The 23,085-nt window shown below is 40.0% G+C and overlaps 1 protein-coding gene across 1 annotated transcript; it reads left to right on the top strand.

Annotated features, from left to right (window-relative positions):
* The first annotated feature begins 1,179 nt into the window (after positions 1-1,179).
* PRNP (prion protein) lies at positions 1,180-21,808 on the top strand. Its single transcript, XM_052650385.1, has 3 exons — positions 1,180-1,215; positions 3,648-3,745; positions 17,760-21,808. Exon 3 carries the CDS (start codon positions 17,770-17,772, stop codon positions 18,538-18,540), a length of 771 nt encoding a protein of 256 aa, XP_052506345.1. The 5' UTR covers positions 1,180-1,215; positions 3,648-3,745; positions 17,760-17,769; the 3' UTR covers positions 18,541-21,808.
* The last annotated feature ends 1,277 nt before the right edge of the window (positions 21,809-23,085 follow it).

Here is a 23,085-nt window from a genome sequence, read left to right on the forward strand (position 1 = left end):
TCACAATAAACAATCTCTGAGGAAAGAAGGTAAGGATCTAAAAGTAGTGTCAACTTAATCATTATGTAAGACTGACTGGATAGAAAACAGCCCTGGCATTGCTGCCTAATACTCATTTCTAACTGGCCACAATCCATTTCTGCTACTGAATCATCTTCATCCCATCGTCATGTTTTATAGACCTCTCATTTCTCCTTCCCAGCAGAACTTTCAGGCCCCCATCCACAGTTATATATACATCACCTCATTCTACACAATTCTTCTGGCCTCTCCCCTCCCTCACTTGTCCCCATCCTATTTGAGAGATCCACCCTGAGATGTTTAACCTAATGGGTGTCTCAATATTTTTAAACCTCTTTCCTTACAAGCTTAGTGGAGCCTCTTGCCCATAACAAGGGGACTAGATATCTCATTTTTCCCAGATTTATACCCATTGCCCCGGCATAATTAATATTGGTACTCTCAAAAGTGCCCAAATTTGGATAATGATGTATATGATCCCTCTAACCCTAACATATGTCTTCTATCACTTGCCATCCTTCACATGAGACAAACCCCTACATAAAATTTTGGCAGTAATAATGATCAAGAACACACCATGTTTTACAAGAAATCTCAGGTAATGTGCAGAATGGACTTGTTAAATAGAGTGCATTTCCCTCACTTATGAATATCATAATCTAAATCATTTACTTTGTAAATAATGAGCAGGAACTGAGTAAATGACGGCAGGTGATGGCTAATATCCTTTCTAGGCCTCAAATTTTAATCTGAAAATTCACAAACATTGGGCTTAATCCAGGGTGGTAGAATTTTTGTCCTTTTCAGAAATTTCTGGTTACCAGAGTTCCAGAAATTGCTTTCTCATTCCCTAATCTTTCATTTTCTCCATTACGCAACGAGAAGCTGGGGCTTTGGCCGATTTTCCCTCTAAAGATGATTTTTATCGTCAACAAGCAATTTCAGGGAGTGATGAGCCAGGGAGGCGGTATTAGTTGATGCTAGCGTTTATGCTAGTCTCAACTCGTTTTTCCCAGGGACTTAGATTCCCGGGTCTGCCGGTAAAGCCCGGGCGCCGGCAGCGGGTGCGCCTGAGCGTGCGCGCGCCGTCGCCTCCCCGCCCCCGCGCCTCCTCCTCTGCCCGGCGACTCACCAGCCCTAGTTGCCAGTTGCTGACAGCCGCAGAGCTGAGCGCGTCTTCTCTCGCAGAGGCAGGTAAATAGCCACGTAGTCCTTTAAACTCCCAGCGGAGGCCGCCCCCGGCCTTGCGGCCTAGGCCCTAGGGCACTCAGCCGGATCGGACTGGGTGGGAGGCAGACCTTGACCGTGAGGAGGACTGGGGGCTTCCGGCGGGCGCGGGGAACGTCGGGCCTGTTTAGCGTGCTCGTTGGTTTTTGCCAGCCACCGCTCGGCTTTGCCCTCCTGGTTAGGAGCGCTCCATGTACTCGGAATGTGGGCGGGGGCCGCGGCTGGCTGGTCCCCCTCCTGAAGTATGTGGGTGGTGTGTAGGAATCTGGCCCCCTCCCACGCTCGTCCACTGCGGGAGTGGGATGGGCGGATCGCACCGGTAGAGGGGCCGCAGGTCCGGGGAACCGCTGGGGAGATCGGAAGAACAAGGGAGAGGCCCCGGGCTCTGGGCCCTCCCGAAGCCCAGCGGAGACGCGGAATTGGGGGTGGGGGGTGGGGAAGAAGCGGGCGCCCAGCGGGGCCCGACCTCGGCTGTGAGAAGTGCCGGAGCGTCCGTGGGCCCCCAGCCGCTGCTGCCGAACTCCTCCCGAGAGGCGGCCCTGCTTGCCGTCACGCGGCTCGGAGGTACCTGGGTAGCCGCAGCGGGTGGGTCTCTGGCTGCCCCCTGGGGATCGGCTCGGGCGGGCGTGCGTGGCCTGGGCTTCAGCCTCGGCGCGGGGAGTCATGGGCGACCCGGCCCTCTCTCCAGAGAAATCCAGGTACCGGGAGCAGTGTTTCCTGGGAGCTCTGATGTGGTGGACCCAAAAGCAAAGCGATATTTTCGCTGTCTTGACTGATGCTCCGGAAGGAGGGAACTCGGCCCTCAGGAGACTGAGGGGAGGGGATCAGGCGCCTCTTGGAGAACCACCCTCATCTGCCAGTAAGGGTGGCACCTTCACGTTTTTTTTTGTTGTTTTCTCACACGTTTGATTATTAAACAACGAGAAGTCCGCTTTTTGCTGTTCTTTTTCGTTTTTTTGCCCCCCTCTTTTCTTTTGGTACCATATGTAGCAAATAGATTTTTTAAAATCATAAGACCACCATCCTCACCATCTTGTTTTTCAGTTTCCTCGTCTCCAGATTCTTAACAACAAAGCAGTTTCACCTCCCTGATCATGGTTATCCTCATCTCATGGCCGGGTTATTTTCTTGTACTTAAGAGCAATCACGGTTTATTAAGCAGTTTCCTGAATGCTGAACCTTTGAAGTGTTACCTTTCCTTGCAAAAGATTCCGTATAGAATAGGATTAAAAATTTTCACAAGTTGTCAGAGAAAAATAAGAACAGAAAATTGAATAAAATGTCAGACCTCTGGAAAATGAACAGCTCTCTCAGATTTGAGAATTAACCTATAAAAAGGAACAGTTTTCCTACGGAGACACTGAGGCGCTCTAACGATGAAAAAGAACCAGAAAAGGAAAGAAAATGGAGTTATGTATATGATTTGTATCTGATGCAAATTTTTCATACTTGTGAAAGAAAAATATCAAGATTATGAAAAGATAAATGGTGAAATGAAGAATCATTTATGGAATAAAATACAAATCAAAGCAAGTCTGGATTATCGTTTTACAACTACTAGTAAAAACAACAGTAACAGCAACCACTACTGGAAGGTTACCTAGAAATTTGCATATTCGTTTATGTGAGGTGGCAAGGCTTTGGAGTTAGAAATATGGCTCTGCAGCTAATTTTACAATTTGGGACCTAATTTCGTCATCGTCCTTTTGTCCATTCATAAAATAGAGGAAATTATACCTACTTCAGGAGTTTGCCAAGATTAACTGTGTAAAACTGACCTTTAGCATGTATACATTTATTCTTTCCCTAGTCACACTGCACTGGGGAACATTTGTGAATCTGTATGAAATTTGTGAAAAATGGTCTGGTGATCCTTTAAGCCATGACCCTGAAACCCCACTCCTGGGAACTTACCTGCAATGGAAGAAATAAGGAAAGAAGAAGAAAAGCTGCATTCACCCACAGAGCTCAGAATGATCTAAAATTAGATCCAGTCCAGAGACAACCTAAAGGTATTAAGAAAATAGCAGGGCAGCAGCTAAGAAAATCATAGCACTTTAACTGAGAGGAACATTGTGTAACCATCACGTGTCATAATTTTAGAGCCTTTCTGTGATATATAGGAAAAAACTGACAGGTCAAAGTAAGATTACTCAGACATGGATGCATATGTGGAAAATCTGAATAAAAAATGGACCCACAGTTTTCTGTGTATGGGAGGAGAGTTCAGTGTCATGTTTGCTGCTTTTTTTTAGTCAGCGTCATCTCTTTTTTTAAAAATACTATCATATTTTTTCCTTGAGTAGATTCATTAGTGGTTTAATAATTTATATACTGTTATTCTGTTAAATAATCCATTCTTAGATTTATCAATTATAGTTTTGTTTTGTTTTTTTAAGGACTTCTGAATATATTTGAAAACTGAACAGTTTCAACCAAGCCGAAGCATCTGTCTTCCCAGAGACACAAATCCAACTTGAGCTGAATCACAGCAGATGTAGGTACCCTGCGGAATCTCTCTGGTCTTGTGATGGTTGAAAGTGCCCAACTGTTTCAAGAAGATAAGGGACTGAAAGTCTGGGATCACAAATCCTTGCTCTGGAGGCCACTGGGATCTATATATGTAACCCATACCTATTATATCACTCTTTCTTGTAAAATCATCTTGATTTTGCAGGGAAAGGGACATAGCTTTCTCTAGAATCATTCTGAGTTATGTAAGAAGCAGCCATTTAAAAAATAGTATAATAAAAGCAATAACCTAACATTCCTGCACTGAATCAACACTGAAGGTAACTGTCAACAGACAAAAGGTTTTATGAGGTAACAGTTTTTCTAAGCTGTAGTTTTAACTTACCTATTGCATTCTCCCTTTTTAGATCCTATTTCCTTTTCCAAGACAACCAGTTTATCAACTGTGAACTGCTACATATGAAACATTCAAAACCTGACTGTGTCTAAAGCTGTGATGGCTACAGCAAAATAATCTTTGAGTGAATAGCATGTTTAGCAGTTCTTACAGTTGGGAAAATTTTTTCTCAGTTTGTTCATCCTTTCTCTCCTAACCATGTTCTACTTATTGCTGTTCTAATATTGTGTGATCACGTCAAGGGAGGTGTTCCCTTTTATGCAAAACATTATGTTAATTGTTTTCTTCCTGAGAACAAGCTCAGAAGATTGGCTAGGAGTGCAGTTTCCTGGAAGCCTTATTATAGATTACTAAATCCCATCACTAGATACTCCCAGGCTGTTGGCCTGATGTAGACTCTAGCTGTGTTGCTTTTCTTAAAGCTCTTCACATCACTCTGAGGATGGACCAGACTGGGGACCGTTGGCCCTATTCAGTCCAGGGTTAGGCCTCAGTGTCACTGGAAAAACCTCCACCTCAAAATGGTTTGTAAATTTTTGTATAGCTTGCATTAGACTCTTTATAAGGGCAGTGACCTCAAAAGATGAAAATATGACAAATGAGTTCCACTTAGTTTATGAAAAATTGGAAATTTCCCCAGGGCAAGGATGGGTAGAGGGACTGTTTGGTGCCAGTTTCCAATTTAAATAAGTCTCAAGGGTATAACATATTTTGAGTATCAAAAATTTGGCCCCTGGCACATGACCACTGGACATAAGTTCCTACCAGCTCTGATTCTCAATCCCCATGTATAAAAGGGAATAAGATGAATGGGACAATATATGGATTTTGTTGTTGTTGTTGCTTCTCTCTCGTTCCATCGCTCTGCCATTGTGCTTATTCACTAATGCCACTTGATCATATTTATTATAGTTTTCCAATCCATTCTGATACTTGGCAGGCCAGGTGTACCCTAGATTTTCTTCCTGTTCAGTAATTTCTTCAGTCTTCTTAATTTTGAGTATCATTATATTCTTTAAAATCCTCTTTGAATTAGGACTGAAATTGTATTGACTTAATGATTAATTGGAGTTGAATTGGTATCTTTCAAAATCTTCAATCTTGATTTTCCCAACCATACACCTTGCCTGTCTTTCTTTTTTTTCCAGTCTTCCAGCTTTTTTGGTCTAAGTTCTACTATTTATTATTAGATTAAGTCTTAGTTTGAATTTTTTGTTGCCATTAATGAGTGGAATTTTTTTTTTAACACTAAATCTTCTAAGTAATTACAACTAATTTGAGTATTCACTCTTTTCTATATGTTGAGTTCAAAAACTGCCACCCTAATAAATAAGCTCATTCATTTATTTGAAGGCATTTTTGGATGATTGTCCTGTATTTTCCAGATAGAAAACCATACCTGGCTTTCTCCATAGCTGTCTAAAATAGCAGCAATCACTTACATTCTTGTCTTGTTAATCTCATTCATGAGAATGCTTTTCCTCTTTATGTTAAGATAGGGTGTGGGCTGTGTATTACTTCTAGTTCTATAGAAATTTTTTCAACATCTTAAAAAGTCAGGAAAGCACTGATTCCTGAATTTAAGTGAAAACTTTGATTTTAATTGAAAACTTTGCAACATCAGAGAATCTTTTTTTTCTCCTTAACCTACTAATAGGTTAATTGATTTCATGATTTTGAGCCATTCTTGTATTCCTAAAATAATCCTTATTGGTCACAGTGTATTCTTTCACTAAAATATCAAAATCAACTTGGTGGTATTTTCTTTTGGATTTTGGCACCCATATTGCTGAAGGTTGGGTAGCTAAGAGTGTGAGCCCTTCACTCCCTGTGGCTCTTAATGCTACGTCTCAGGTGAACTGCCCAAATGTTTATCTCCACTGAGTAAGAGTTTCAGATTCTTATAACAATTACATAAATTGATGCTCTCACTTGAATGGCTCATAGATGTAGCAAAGTTAATATATCCAAACTATAACTTTATTTTTTTCTCACAAGCCTGGCCCTCCATCAGTTTTCTCATTTTCATTAGGTAGCGTCAGCACCATCTACCTAGTTCCAAAAGCCACAAACCTGGTCAACTCTCACTCTCTCATCCACTCTATCAGCTTAATTGTTTTTTTCTACAAAATACATCCCATTTTTCACAGCTCCTTGCTGCTTTGTCACAGTCCCAGATTATACCACCATCTTCCTGTAATCATTTTCTAAATGGTCTCACCATTTCCTTTCTTATCCCTCAAAATTTTCTCTTTACACAACAGTAAGGGTGAACTTTAAAAAAAAAGAAAAAAAAAATCTGTGATGTGATTCTCCTAAGCCACTTTAATGGCTTCTCACTGTTTCAGGCTCCAGACGCTAATCTCCCTGTAGTCCTCAAACCCACAAACTAAATATCTTACCACTGTGTCCTCAGCCACAGAACAGTAATATTAGAAGACATGTAATAAATATTTGTTCAAGTAATCAATAGTTATTGTACAGTAACTTTTTTTCCATTTCTTTTATGATATAAGGTCAAGTTTTCTATTTAAAAACTGGTACATACTAGCTGTTCCATAAAAATTTATTTAATGATTGATTCAATGTCAGTTTTTATAATTGGATAGAAAGATAATCCCTCCCACACAGATTTTTCTTTCTTTTTTTTAAATGAGGCAAGGAATATGACTACTTGGAAAGCTGGCTGCCTGAGAAAATGGCAGATTAATGTCTCAAAACAAATATCAGTGTCTAGACGCCAGGTTCTTTTATAGAACAGAGATGGTAGGAAGATGAGGAAATAAAGGCAGAATAAAGAGGGAGAAGTGGTGTGGAAGTCAAATAAAAAAGACCCATGTCTTGCAAGACATCTCCAGAAATGGCCAGCCTGTGGAAGGGATGTGTTAATCTCTTCTTTCCTGCAACCATTCACAGGTGGGAAGTGTCAGATTATCTCCCTGTGAGCTGAACAAAGGCACTTCAGTCCAACAGTTAGGCAGAGGGACTGGGTTTTCTGAGGCAGGCCATTATATATGATTCTAATAACAGCAGCAACAAAAAGCAAGTCAAAGAAACAGTTCCAACATGGAGTCAGAATTGGTTCTTCTCTGCAACAGTTCCCCACTGTCAAGGTCCATTTGACAGTCTTGTAGGAAAAGGGTACAGTGATCTTTCTGTTTGTCAGATGAATCTTTCTGGGAGTGTCTGCCTTTGGTACCAGTGTTCCAAATATTGAGATTTGTTTTCTTTTTGTTCCTCCTTGGAAAGTGGCTACTTTATACTTGTCAGCTTAGAAATATTGGACTTCAGACCCAGGAGGGTTTCTCAAGTTAAGAAATTTTGCACTTTTCTGTGTATGGGAAGATGCAAGAGTCAGGGCTCATTAAGATTATTTCCTTGATATGTAATTCAGCTGTCTGGGGCCTGTGATCCTGTATTCTCAAGTTTCCTCAAGGTTCACCATAGGGAGTGGTGTAATCTGATGACTGCTAGATGGCAGGTATTCTCCTTCATGAGTTTTCTTTCCTGAGTTTTCTCCTTCCTGAGTTGACCTGGGGTTCACCAGCTCACATTAGAGGGCTTCAGGTGTTGATTCCATTTCTCAAGTCTTCCCTTCTTGGTCAGGAATTTGACTAATATTTGGGAGACATTTCATGGTCAAACTTTGCTTCATGGTGCTGTGAGGTTCATCCCAGATCAGGCAAAATTTCTTGATGTACCACTCCAGGTGCTAAATTTTGAATTAGACCCCCATGAATAATTAAAGATTCTCTGGATTCTGTCTAATGGTCATCCAGGAGACATTTTCCATTGTTGCTTCTTCCCATACCTAGAATCACACTATTATAATTATTTTATGTTATAAATGTGATCTATTTTCTCAAGATGTTTAGCCGTAGAAGTTTTGTTGGAGGTCTGATTATACATTGGTTACTGCAGGAGACAACTATCTTATAAATTAGTCAGGATATAAGTAATGCAGCTAGTAACACTGATAATGACATAGTGCAACAGGGAGATATAAAACACAATTTAAAAACGAGGAATAAAGTAAAGCAATGATTAGTATAACTAGTTGTAGTCCAGTTGCAATAATCTAGTGACCAAAGGAGCCATAACTGATTTAATGAGCTATCTTCAGTTTCATTGTACTGGCCATGGCATAGTTTAATCTTTGAGACAAGCATATGCTACTGGGAGGATCAACCAGATAGAAAAAGATTTAAGTTTTACCTTTGCTTACAAAGGATATAATTTACCAAATTACTGTAAGTCAGAGGTTAAGGAAGTTTTCCTTACACCTGGAAAATACAGATTTAAGCCAGTTATTTTTAGATAGAAACCATAAAAATTATAACAATTTATCAGTTCACTCAGTCCTATGTAACTAATCCTTTTTGTTAACAGCTTTATGAAGCCATCAAGTTTCCCATTAGAATTCTTCAATGTATTACTAGTTCAGCATTACGGTCTAAAATTCAGAAACTTGGATTTATCCGAAAGTCCTTTTTATAAATCTTAAAGAGGAGGCATTTTTACAGAGGCAACAAAGTGAAACCATAACTGTATAATGACAAAAGACTTAAGAAGGCACTTTAAATCTGATTATGATGCAATTGACAAAGTAAACTGGTTACTGCTGTGACATACAACAGTTTCAGGTAATAGAACTAGAATTATGACTGATAATATTCTACCAGGACATAGCACATTTTTAAGAACTCCATATAATCTCTAGAATATCAGTATCATTTATCATATAATTTAAGATTTATTATTCATTGGAGAACACTTGCCATGTAGTTTAACATACCAAGTGAATCTAATTAGTTTAATATCTCCCTTTGGTGTGTCTCAGGGGCCCTTTGAGGCACCCCAAAGTTAGCTAAAGATCCAAGGAACTTTATTGTAATTTGATTTGGGAAGTCTTGTCAAAAGAGCATTAAGAAAAAATGTTTTAAAACACAACAGGATCATAGGTCACTGTGAAACAATATTTACTTAGCCAAAATGACAATGAACGATTTCAAAGGCAAATGTAGAACAGATTATTTAAAAGGTAGAAATAATCTGTTATCAAAGGAGAAGAAAGCCAAATTTATTTTGTACCAAGTTACTTTCAAGATTCATTTATTCAATTAAATTTGTTTCAAACTTAGTCCTGATCATGTACAAAACTACTTTTTCAGGGTCCATGTTTCATGAACTTGCCATCAATTAATTTATTTTAGCACAATTTTAACTTTCAAGTTGTTGAATATCTGGAGATATCCTAAAATATAATTATTTCTGAAAGTTCACTCAAAGCTCTTATCTTCATTTGCATTTTCTTTCCTTAAAAGTTTCTTCACATCAAGTCCCTTTCCTTGCTGACAAATTGTATCAACAAACAACCATAGATACCAAATATAATTTAATATTAAATATTTCCCAGTTCATGTGAACCTGGAGCTCATTTAGCTTAATTGTATTTAGAATTGTTTGGTTTGTAAGCACTTACTTTTATTTAAACCAATGAAATAGAGCTCTTTTACAAATCAACCTCAGCAAATGTTATCCAAAGACAAAGATACATACAAACAGAGAGGCCTCAATTCGTATTTCAAGATTGCAGTCCTGAGTCAGGCAATGTAGAAAACCATCAGTTTACATATGAGGTTGAATTAAAATTGGATTTCTCATAGATGGAAAAAAGTCAAGCTCACTTGGCTAGATAGCTAAATATTTGCAGAAAAAGCACTTAGGAATTCTAATTATCTTGGCCAACCCAACTTCTAAATTACTTTACCTTCTCTAAAATTTGCATTTTAAAAAGACAGCATAATGAGGGTTCCTGAGAAGACATTTGCATCTCAAAGACATTTGCATCTCAGAGATATAGGCAAGTTTTTCCTAAAATGACTTTGTTTCCCCTTTGTTTAATACTTACAGGCCTCTTAAGATAACCAGGGAAGGTCTGGGGAGTAGTAAAAGTTTTGATGGGATTTGGATTATTTTTGGAACCACACTTCTGGTACTGTAAAGACTACGTTTGTAAAACACAGTTTTGTGGTTTTTTTTTTTTTTTGAATGATACTGAAGGATTGACATGCCCAATTACCTGTGTTAGAAAGTTTTACCTTTCCTCATTTAGCTTAGCTCTTGGGAAGACACAGAGGCAACAATTCAGGCTCCTGTAAATCAGTCCAGACTGAGGGGGGAAAGAGGTGAAGATAAGAGAGACAGGCTGAGGAATCCGTCTCATAGTCCTACCAGGAAGACTGTGGCCAGGGGGAATGGGTCACTATTTTGCTTGAACCAGTGTGTGCTTCACAGTGCACAGAAGGTGTCTCGCTGGAATTGTTGTAGCCACAAGTTCTGGGAAACAAACTCACTCAGAAGGACAATGCAGATAGTGGAGTACAGTTTATTACACCGGCGGGCCCAAGGCAGAGTCTCCTCTTAGCCAAGGACTCTGACCAGTTTTTGTGAAAACTTTATATATCCTAAGTGTACGTGCTCAAACCCACCTCCCCAAATTCCTTGAAACTAGTCTGAACAAAAGAAAAGAAAGATACATTCAAAGTTAACCTGTGATTCATATGCCTTAAGCCTAGGTAGTTAACAGTGGACAATTATCAATAGGCCTGTGGTCATACCCCAATAAGCATAATAGAATTTATGATTCTATTCAGTTACACAGATAATTAGGGTATTCTTTTAGGCTGCTGAGAGTCCAGATATGAGCCCTGGGACTCTTCCATCTGGGGCGGGGGGTCTGGTTTTCCAGTTAGTATGTCATTTCCATAGATACTGGGCATATAGCTCAAAGTCCGCAGTCCAGCCCGACATGGATCCTGCTTTCAAGATGGAGCCTGTTCTGTTTGTTTCCTCCTTCAGAGTCAGATGCTATAATAGTCTGGTCCATTCTGTTACCCACTTATCCTGTCACAAGAGACTTCAAGTGACAGGCACCTTAATGGCTTTTAAGTGCCTGACCCATGTCCTTACAATATTAATTGGCCTGGTACTCAGCCTAAGGGAGAAGGAGGAAAGGAGAGCCCTGACCTGCTTGGGAGGCAGCTACTGGGGCACAGTAGGCTATTAGGCCTTCAGAACACTCCAGAGAATAACCCTAGCTAGAGTTCCATAGCTATTAGTCTCTTTGCAGAGGGTTTGAGGAGAAAGGAATGAGCAAGTGTGAGGAGGGTGAAGACCTTAAAGGAAGTACTTCTCCTTAATAGCTCAAGCAATTAGTGTCAGATGTCTGTGTGTTACCCAAAGTATCCAGAAAAAAACAAAATCTAGCCAGCTAGAGAGTCACATTAACATGACTTCCCAGTTTCATTAGACCTGTGACCTTTGTCCAAAATGCTTTATAAATGGAGTTTTCCTTCACAGGGGGTGCTCCCCAAGCTGAAGCTGAAGCTCTCCACTGTCAAAGTTACCCAGGGCTCCTGTAGGGAAATTAGAATCAGATGCCTCAAGTCCAAGGGAGTCCCCAAGCCTCTTCATTTTTTATCAGAGTGTTTCTCTCCTTTGCAAAACACTTCTAATTGCAAGAGCATGTAATTGTGAGCCATTCAGGCCCATTGCTCTTCTGATCTTAGCATATCTAATATATGTCCCCCAAAGCTTTTCTTCAGGATAGATGAAATATTTCCCATTTTTATAAGTTTCATAGCACCAAAACACACACAAAAATAGGTGAATTCCAACATAAATGACACAAATTCCAGTACTAATACATAGATGAACCAGTTTCCAGCTCAGGTAAAGAAATTTATCCTACAAAATAAATGAACTAATCCCAACTGTGTGCTTGTTTTGTGCCGTTCCTCTGGAGGCATGCATGCTAAGCTGCTTCAGTTGTGTCTGACTCTTTGCAACTCTTTGGACTGTGTCCCACCAGGCTCCTCTGTCCATGGGATTCTCCAGGCAAGAATACTGCCATGCCCTTGATATACTCCAGTATTCTTATACTCCAATATACTCTATTATTCTTGCCTGGAGAATCCCATGGTCAGAGGAGACTGAAAGGCTACAGTTCATGAGGTCATGAAGAGAAGGACATGACTGAAATGACATAGCCCAAAACAAGCACACAACTAGGATAGGCTTGCCCCCAAAAGAACTAGTTCCCCAATAAACTGGTTCCAACTCAGGTAGAGCCCAACAACAATTCCCATCTCCAACAGAGTACCCCAACCAAATTGGCTTGTCCTGTAAAGAAAAAGCCCAAATTTAGAGGGGAATATGTTCTCAGTGTGCACACCAGAGCAACTTACCCTACAAAATCAAGTTTGTCAACCCGTAATAGAAAGGGCACACAAAACCACAAACAAATGAGCCAGCTATCAAATGAAGAAAACTAATGCTATGAAATTGGGTCTGTTGACTTGTAGAAGTTTGTTGATTCCTTGCTTCAACTGCCAGGCCCTGGGGCCACTGATGGCACTTCAGGGAATCTTGAAGGAGAGATCCTCAGCACAAATGGTCCCAGCAGCTTCTAGAGCCTTGCCCTAACATTCCCTAACGGAGCTGGCTAAACACAAGCAGCAAGTCAAATTTGTTACCAAATCCAGACTTGCTCTACTGAGTGAACAACAGGCCAGTGAATCAGAGATGAGATGTTGAAGGAAAGAATGTGACTTTATTCAGTAAGCTGGCTGACCGAGAAGATGGCAGACTAACATCTTAAAATAACCATCTTCTTGGGTTCTGGATGCCAGGTTCTTTACAGAACAGAAATGAGGGGAAGTGAGGAAATAAAGTAAAAAGGCAGAATAGAGAGGGAGAGGCAATGAGTCTTGGGTCATAAGTCTTGCAAAACATCTCTAGGAATCCCCACACAGTTTTTTAATTCATAAAACTTTTAACTTTCACAGTTAGGTCTCTAATCCATTTAGAGCCTGCTTTTGCATGTGGCACATTAAGGTCCGATTTTTATTTTCCTTCAGTTTCCCAGAAGTCTCTGCTAAATAAACTTTCCTTTCTCATTGATTTGTTTTGTCAATTTATCATTTATCCAGTTTGTACTAAAGTCAGTGTATGTGGCTTTATCTCTGAACTTGTTATTCTGCTTCCTTTGATCTATATGTTCATTTCTAGGTTGTTACCATATTTATTGCTATGACTTTATACTAGGATTTAATGTTTGATAACAGTAGGTTTTTGAACTGTGGTATTGGAGAAGACTCTTGAGAGTCCCTTGGACTGTAAGGAGATCCAACCAGTCCATTCTGAAGGAGATCAGCCCTGGAATTTCTTTGGAAGAAATGATGCTAAAGCTGAAATTCCAGTACTTTGGCCACCTCATGCAAAGAGCTGACTCATTGGAAAAGATTCTGATGCTGGGAGGGATTGGGGGCAGGAGGAGAAGGGGACGACAGAGGATGAGATGGCTGGATGGCATCACTGACTCAATGGACGTGAGTCTGAGTGAACTCCGGGAGTTGTTGATGGGCAGGGAGGCCTAGTGTGCTGCAATTCATGAGGTCGCAAAGAGTCGGACACGACTGAGCGACTGAACTGAACTGAACAGTAGGTTCTCACCTCATTTCCTTTTTAAGGTTGAGTTTGTTATTTGTGGACATTTCTTCATCCTTTATTGAATTCCTCAAAAAAAATCCAGCTAGAATTTTGATTGTCATTATTATTCATATTAAAAGTTCATTTGTAGGAAATTGACATCTTTATAATACTAGGTGGTTCCAATCAAGACCTTTCCATGTTTACAGATCATCTTCTGTGTTCTTTAGTAGTGTTCAATTTCTTTTTCCCCTAGTCTTACTTTCTTTTGAGATAAGTCAATCCTAGATACTTTACAGTATGATAGTGAAAGTTGTATCTGACTCTTTGTGACCCCATGGACCATACAGCCCATGGAATTCTCTAGGCCAGAATACTGGAGCGGGTAGCCTTTTCTTCTGCCAAGGCATCTTCCCAACCCAGGGATCAAACCCAGGTCTCCCACATTGCAGGCAAATTCTTTACCAGGTGAGCCACAAGGGAAGCCCAAGAATACTGGAGTGGGTAGCTTATCCCTTCTCCAGTCGATCTTCCCGACCCAGGAATCAAACTGGGGTTTCCTGCGTTGTAGGTGGTTTCTTTACCAACTGAGCTATCAGGAAAGCCCACTTTACAGTATGGGTTGAAATTATTACTATCTTATCTATTAATTTTTTCTAGTCAGTTATTGCTGGTATAGAGAAATGCTGTTGATTTTTATAAACCAATCCATAGCCTTGCTGAACTCTAGTTGAGTCTCCTGTTACCTCTGCCAAGTGTGTGGAATTTTCTATGTATATGATCACATTAATTCCAAATAATGACAGCTGGAGCTCTTTTCTTACAGTTATTGTACCAGTCTTTGTCCTTGCATATGGCATTGGAAAAGGGCTTCCCAAGTGGCTCAGTGTTAAAGAATCCACCTATCAAAGAGGAGATCCAGGTTTGATTCCTGGGTCAGGAAGATCCCTTGGAGAAGGAAACGGCCACCCACTCCAGTGTTCTTGCCTGGGAAATCTAATGGACAGAGGAGCCTGGAGAGCTACAGTCCATGGGGTCACAAAAGAGTCGGACACAACTTAGCAACTAAAATAACAATAATGGCACTGGAAGGATCTCCAGTCCTGTGACAGGGGACGTCCTTGTTTTATTTCTGATCATAAAGGGACTGCATTCAAACATTATCTATTAATTATGTTTACCATTTCTGTTATATAATCTTTATTAAGTTAAGCAGGTTTCCTCCTATTCCTAGTCTGCTAAGAGTATTTTTCTTAGTGATAGGTATTTAGTTCAGTTCAGTCGCTCTGTTGTGTCCCACTCTTTGCAACCCCCATGGACTGCAGCATGCCAGGCTTCCCTGTCCATCACCAACTCCCAGAGTTTACTCAAACTCATCATGTCCATTGAGTCAGTGATGCCATCCAGTCATCTCATCCTCTGTCATCCCCTTCTCCTGCCCTCAATCTTTCCCAGCATTAGGGTCTTTTCCCATGATTTCTTTGCATCAGGTGGCCAAAGCATTGGAGTTTCAGCTTTAGCATCAGTCCTTTCAATGAACACCCAGGACTGATCTCCTTTAGGATGGACTGGTTGGATCTCCCTGCAGTCCAAGGGACTCTCAAGAGTCTTTTCCAACATAATAACAGTTCAAAATCTAGGTTGGTCATAACTTTCCTTCCAAGGAGTAAGCATCTTTTAATTTCATGGCTGCAGTCACCATCTGCAGTGATTTTGGAGCCCCCAAAATAAAGATAGGTATTGACTGTTATCAAATACTTAATATCTTGATGTGCTAGAGGATTAGGCAGCAACCCGACTATTCTCTGATAACATCTTATATGAGGTGTCATAACACAGCCAGGCATTCAGAAACCTAATGTGCATTCCTAGCAATTTTACTATAATCACAGATATGTTTCTTAAATTTGCTAATCTTTGTAGCATAATTTTTACAGTGAGAGATTTTGGATTAAATAATATAAGATCTTCCTTATTTTATCACAAACAGAAAGAAAATTCTCCAAGGTCTCATTAAGTTTTGAGTTTTTCTTATTCTTAGAAATGATTCTCTACTTCAAAAAAATTTTTTATGATTTTCATAATTAAATGTTGTTGCTTTTGTATTCTCTCAACTGATTTTAAAATGATTTTGTCTTAATATAGTTTATGATTATCCAGCTTTATTCTAATATTCAGTTTTAAAGTAGTGATCAGCAACATATGCCCATGGCCTTATGTCCTGTTGCCTGTATCTCCAGTCCATGGTCGTTCCTCAGCTCCAGACTCACCAACCTTACCAGACTCACTGGTATCTCTTGTCCCATGTGTAGCTTGATAATGGCATTGTCAAAGCGACACTCTTCATTTGTCTTCCTATGGTTTTGCTCCACCTTCCGTCTTCTGTCCACAGAATTGTCCAATCCAGAAATCTGGGTGCCACCTCAATTCTTCTAGTCTTTCATCTTCCATATCAAACACCAAGCCTTCCAGAAAGTTCTCATGTTCAGTTCCCTGAGGTGTTTGAGCAGAATTGTGAGCAGCATGGAAGCCAAGAGCTGAACCCCATACGCAAATGGAGAGTAGATCAGGGAAGCAGGCCTGCAAAAGACCAGGTGCAAGAATGAGGCCATTTGGCATATCCCAGGACCCTGTCCCTCTGGCCCTTACCCAAAACAGACTCCAAAAATTCTAGTAGACATACTCTGAGCAGTTTAACCGGCCTTATAACTTTCAAATGTATTTTTATTTATACCCAGGCATTTCAATAATGATAGTAGAAACATAAAGGGGATGTTAATTCATTGTTTAGTCATCCTTCCTCTGAATATTATCCAAGTTAGTCTTTAGTCCTGAAGGTCATGAAAAATAATTTTATAATATTTGGTGCCACTTTTATTTGAAGATGTCCCAGTGCTGAGGATGACTAATGTCAGCGTTACAACATATGCCATTTTTGGTTTTGTGGCAAATGGTATTTTGGAACATGTGGTTTGATGTGGGGTACAGTAGAAAGTGCTTAATGATCATTCTACTGTGCGTCTTTAATCTCTGCCCCTGGAACCACCCAGGGTAAGTGAGATATTCATTCTGAAAGATCTGAATCTTCAATTCATTCATCTATAATCTGCTGAATGTACATTCACAACGGTTCATAGGTTATCATGCAGGGTACTTTGTTCCCAAACTGTGCTTGTATTATATGTAAGATATATGTTTTTTGCACGAAAAATTAAGAGAAAATAAGTCACTCATGAACCATTAAATGCTGAACTAAGACTCATTCAGTGAGTGAGTGACTGCAGATATTATGAACACAGCCTTTCTTACCCCATTTTGAATAGCCCCATTGTCTGTCTATAGAAAGAAAAATTACTTTATAGGTACGTTTGCAAAATCTTGCCCATTTCCTGTTTCCAAAAATTATTGTATTGAGAATTCCTTTGAGAAAATTCTTGTTGGCATTTACATGTTCAGAAGATGTTAATTCCTTCATTTAACAGATATCTATTGTGTACCTTCCCTGTGCCAGGCTCTGCCCTGGCCCGCTAAGAAGATAGCAGCAAACAAAGAGACTCATTCCCTGCTCACATTCCCACATGAGGGAAGAGGACATGAACCAGCTATTCAGAAAATTATTTAATGATCTCAGCACCTACCTTGGGGTCTTCCCAACTGGACATTAGAATCATTTCCATAGGGTCCATGCCAGGGTTCAGAAGGTTCCAGGAACTAATATCCCTTTTAACAACCCAATAGGCAGAGCTTCTAGGGTCCTCACAAGAACAAGCCCAGTTGCAAGAATCACTACTTTAAAGAAGTTCAAAGCTTGGTAAACCTACCAGATATTTATAGTTTCTTCCAATTTATGATATAGTGTACCAATCAGAGGTTATTTTTATCATAAGCAATGTTGCTGGCATTCTATATTTATCAAGTTACTAGGAAATGAGCCAGGAATTATTTTAAGGTCAACTTTGTCCTTAGAGGAGAAAGAGTTGTGTTACTACTTTACCTGTAATTACTTTCATGAGATGTATGGAATGTGAAGAACATTTATGACCTAGAATGTTTATAGCTGATGCCACTGCTATGCAGTCATTCATTATGCTGCAGACTTTAAGTGATTTTTACGTGGGCATATAATGCTGACACCCTCTTTATTTTGCAGAGAAGCCATCATGGTGAAAAGCCACATAGGCAGTTGGATCCTGGTTCTCTTTGTGGCCATGTGGAGTGACGTGGGCCTCTGCAAGAAGCGACCAAAACCTGGCGGAGGATGGAACACTGGGGGGAGCCGATACCCGGGACAGGGCAGTCCTGGAGGCAACCGCTATCCACCTCAGGGAGGGGGTGGCTGGGGTCAGCCCCATGGAGGTGGCTGGGGCCAACCTCATGGAGGTGGCTGGGGTCAGCCCCATGGTGGTGGCTGGGGACAGCCACATGGTGGTGGAGGCTGGGGTCAAGGTGGTAGCCACAGTCAGTGGAACAAGCCCAGTAAGCCAAAAACCAACATGAAGCATGTGGCAGGAGCTGCTGCAGCTGGAGCAGTGGTAGGGGGCCTTGGTGGCTACATGCTGGGAAGTGCCATGAGCAGGCCTCTTATACATTTTGGCAGTGACTATGAGGACCGTTACTATCGTGAAAACATGTACCGTTACCCCAACCAAGTGTACTACAGACCAGTGGATCAGTATAGTAACCAGAACAACTTTGTGCATGACTGTGTCAACATCACAGTCAAGCAACACACAGTCACCACCACCACCAAGGGGGAGAACTTCACTGAAACTGACATCAAGATAATGGAGCGAGTGGTGGAGCAAATGTGCATCACCCAGTACCAGAGAGAATCCCAGGCTTATTACCAAAGGGGGGCAAGTGTGATCCTCTTTTCTTCCCCTCCTGTGATCCTCCTCATCTCTTTCCTCATTTTTCTCATAGTAGGATAGGGGCAAGCTTCCTGTTTTCATTATCTTCTTAATCTTTGCCAGGTTGGGGGAGGGAGTGTCTACCTGCAGCCCTGTAGTGGTGGTGTCTCATTTCTTGCTTCTCTCTTGTTACCTGTATGCTAATACCCTTGGCGCTTACAGCACTGGGAAATGACAAGCAGACATGAGATGCTGTTTATTCAAGTCCCATTAGCTCAGTATTCTAATGTCCCATCGTAGCAGTGATTTTGTAGCAATTTTCTCATTTGTTTCAAAAACACCTGACTACATTTCCCTTTGGGAATAGCATTTCTGCCAAGTCTGGAAGGAGGCCACATAATATTCATTCAAAAAAACAAAACCGGAAATCCTTAGTTCATAGACCCAGGGTCCACCTTGTTGAGAGCATGTGTCCTGTGTCTGCAGAGAACTATAAAGGATATTCTGAATTTTTCAGGTTACATTTGCAGGTAACAGCCATCTATTGCATCAAGAATGGATATTCATGCAACCTTTGACTTATGGGCAGAGGACATTTTCACAAGGAATGAACATAATACGCAAGGCTTCTGAGACTAAAAAATTCCAACATATGGAAGAGGTGCCCTTGGTGGCATCCTTCCATTTTGTATGTTTAAAGCACCTTCAAGTGATATTCCTTTCTTTAGTAACATAAAGTATAGATAATTAAGGTACCTTAATTAAACTACCTTCTAGACACTGAGAGCAAATCTGTTGTTTATCTGGAACCCAGGATGATTTTGACATTGCTTAGGGATGTGAGAGTTGGACTGTAAAGAAAGCTGAGTGCTGAAGAGTTGATGCTTTTGAACTATAGTGTTGGAGAAAACTCTTGAGAGTCCCTTGGACTGCAAGGAGATCAGTCCTGAATATTCATTGGAAGGACTGATGCTGAAGCTGAAACTCCAATACTTTGGCCACCTGATGGGAAGAACTGAAGGCAGGAGGGATGCTAGGAAAGACTGAAGGCAGGAGGAGAAGGGGACGACAGAGGATGAGATGGCTAGATGGCATCATGGACTCAATGGACATGAGCTTAAGTAAACTCCAGGAGTTGGCGATGGACAGGGAGACATGGCATCCTGCAGTCCATGGTGTCGCAGAGTCGGACACGATTGAGTGACTGAATTGAGGTGAACCCAGATTTTAACATAGAGAATGCAGATATAAAAACTGCATATTCATTTGATTGAATCTTTTCCTGAACCAGTGCTAGTGTTGGACTGGTAAGAGTATAACAGCATATATAGGTTATGTGATGAAGAGAATAGCGTACATGAAATATGTGCATTTCTTTATTGCTGTCTTATAATTGTCAAAAAACAAAATTAGGTTCTTGGTTTCTGTAAACTTGACTTTTGAATCAAAAGGGAGGCATTTAAAGAAATATCTTAAATTAGAGATGATAGAAATTTGATCCATTCAGAGTGGAAAAAGAAATTCCATTACTATTATTTAAGTAGGTAAAATTATTTCCTGAATTGTTCAATATTGTCACCTAGCAGATAGACACTATTATTCTGTACTGTTTTTACTGGCTTGCACCTTGTGGTATCCTATGTAAAAACATATTTGCATATGACAAACTTAAAAATTTCTGTTAGAGCAATTAATATCTGAACTACCTAATGCATTACCTGTTTTTGTAAGGTACTTTTTGTAAGGTACTAAGGAGATGTGGGTTTAATCCTTAGGTCAGGTAAATCCCCTAGAGGAAGAAATGGCAACCCACTCCAGTATTCTTGCCAGGAAAATCCAATGGACAGAGGAGCCTGGCAGGGTACAGTCTAAGCATGGGGTTGCAAAGAGTGAGACAAGACTTGAGCTACTGAACAATAAGGACAATAAATGCTGGGTCGGCTAAAAGGTTCATTAGGTTTTTTTCTGTAAGATGGCTCTAGTAGCACTTGTCTTTATCTTCATTCAAAACAATTTTGTTAGATTGTATGTGACAGCTCTTGTATCAGCATGCATTTGAAAAAAAAAACATCAAAATTGGTAAATTTTTGTATAGCTATCTTACTACTGAAGATGGAAGAAAAGAAGCAAAATTTTCAGCATATCATGCTGTATTATTTCAAGAAAGATGACCAAAATGTGAAAATGTATTTGTTCAGTGTATGGAGAAGGGGCTGCAACTGGTCAAGCTTGTCAAAGTAGTTTGTGAAGTTTTGTGCTGGAGATTTCTTATTGGACGATGCTCCACAGTTGGATATACCAGTTGAAGTTGATAGTGATCAAATTGAGATATTGAGAATAATCGATGTTATACCACACGGGAGATAGCTGACATACTCAAAATATCCAAATAGAACCTTGAAAACCATTTGCACCATCTCAGTTATGTTAATCACTTTGATGTTTGAGTTCCACATAAGTTAAGCAAAAAAAAAAAAAAAAACAAAAACACAACCTTGACCATTTCTCTACTGAAATGAATGAAAACACTTTGTTTTTAAAAACAGATTTTGATTAACAGTGGATACTATACAATAACGTAGAATGGAAGAAATTGTAGGGTGAGCAAAATGAACCACCACCACCAAAGGCCAGTCTTCCTCTAAAGAAGATGTGTGTATGGTGGGATTGGAAAGTAATCCTCTATTATGGATTCTTCTGGAAAACACTGCTCCTAATTAGACCAACTGAAAGCAGCACTCAATGAAAAGTATCCAGAATTAGTCAATAGAAAACATAATCTTCCATCAGGATAACGCAAGACTACATATTTCTTTGATGACCCAGCATGGCTGGGAGGTTCTGATTCATCGGTTGTATTCAGACATTGCATCTTTGGATTTTTTCCATTTATTTCAGTCTACAAAATTATCATAATGGAAAAAATTTCCATTCCCTGGAAGATTGTAAAGTGCATCTGGAAAATTTCTTTGCTCAAAAAGATAAAAAATTTTGTGAACACAGAATTATGACGTTGCCTGAAAAATGGCAGAAGGTAGTGGAACAAAAGAGTGACTATATTGTTTGGTAAAGTTCTTAGTGAAAATGAAAAATGTGTCTTTTATTTTTATTTAAACACCAAAGGCACATTTTGGCCAACCCAATACTGAATACTTAAAGGAAACTCTTCTGTGTTGTCCTTAGCCTTACAGTGTGCACTGAATAGTTTTGTATAAGAATCCAGAGTGATATTTGAAATACGCATGTGCTTATATTTTTTATATTTGTAACTTTGCATGTACTTGTTTTGTGTTAAAAGTTTATAAATATTTAATATCTGACTAAAATTAAACAGGAGCTAAAAGGAGTATCTTCCACGGAGTGTCTGGCTGTGCACACCATGTTGGCAGCTTCATTTTGGGGGTTAATATGAGAAAAGTGACACATTCAGTCCTCACACTGCCAGTTGCAGCAGGAGGGCTACTCCTGATCCTGCTTCAGCCTTACTCCCAGTCACATGCCAGCTATTTTCTGCTACCTTTTCACATTTTTCCATGAATACCTGTCAAAGTCACTACTATAGCAGAGGAAAACAGTCCTTGCATTCTGGAAGATTTTTTCTGTCCAGGATTTTGAAATAGAGGATTTTCTTGATTAAGAGGAGACTTAACAAAGTATCTACCTTATGCCTGTACCCACCCTTGAAACACTGTATGGTCAATATGGCTACTTTCCTTTGTTACAGGCTTTCAAATCGTTCTTCATATGTTTCCTCCTTCCCAAGTATGAGGTGCCAGCTCCCAGTTTTCCTTCTCAGAGGTTTTCTTCTGCAACTGTAGTTAACTAACAGGTGAAAGTAATAATAAAAAAATGATAGTGGTTGAAATCATAATATTTATTAATACTTTAGCAAATGCCAGTGTCCTTCAGTATCTGAACAGAGGGTCAATTTTGCATTAAAAATGTAAAGATGAAAAATCAACATCTTGATATCCCACAATTCACAAAACTAATTTTAAAATGACATAAAATCCTCAAAAGCATTACTCAAAGTTAAATCTTTAACATAAGAAGTGCTAGGACTATTTTCATGCTGTCCTTTTGGCCATATGCAAGATTATTTAAAAATAAACTATTCATTATCTGCCAGTCATAATCTCCCAAGAATACCCCACTGAAAAGATGTCAGTTATACAAAGTAAGGTATTTACAGAGCCGAAGTGAATGATACACATCTGTATCTTTCTCAGGCTACCATGTTTTCTTCCTGTTACTTCCAGTTCCTTTGAGTTGTGCTAAAGAAATTTTTTTATATTTTATGTATTTTTTTAAATAGAGGATAATTACTTTACAATATTGTGATGGTTTCTGCCATACATCAACATGAATCGGCATAGGGCTTTCCAAGTGGCACTAGTGGTAAAGAACTCACCTGCCAATGCAGGAAACATAAGAGATGTGGGTTCAGTCCCTGAGTCAGGAAGATGCCCTGGAGGAGGGCATGGCAACCCACTCCAGTATTCTTGCCTGGAGAATCTGCATGGACAGAGGAGCCTGGCGGGCCACAGTCCATAGGGTTGCAAAGAGTCGGACACAACTGAAGTGACTTAGCATGCATGCATACATATGGCCCCTTCCCTCTTGAAC

This window comes from Budorcas taxicolor, chromosome 13 (assembly GCF_023091745.1).
Source record: "Budorcas taxicolor isolate Tak-1 chromosome 13, Takin1.1, whole genome shotgun sequence".
Lineage (NCBI taxonomy): Eukaryota > Metazoa > Chordata > Mammalia > Artiodactyla > Bovidae > Budorcas > Budorcas taxicolor.

Coding starts and splice junctions, on each gene's coding strand:
- PRNP (XM_052650385.1), top strand. CDS start 17,770: ATGGTGAAAAGCCACATAGGCAGTTGGATCCTGGTTCTCTTTGTGGCC.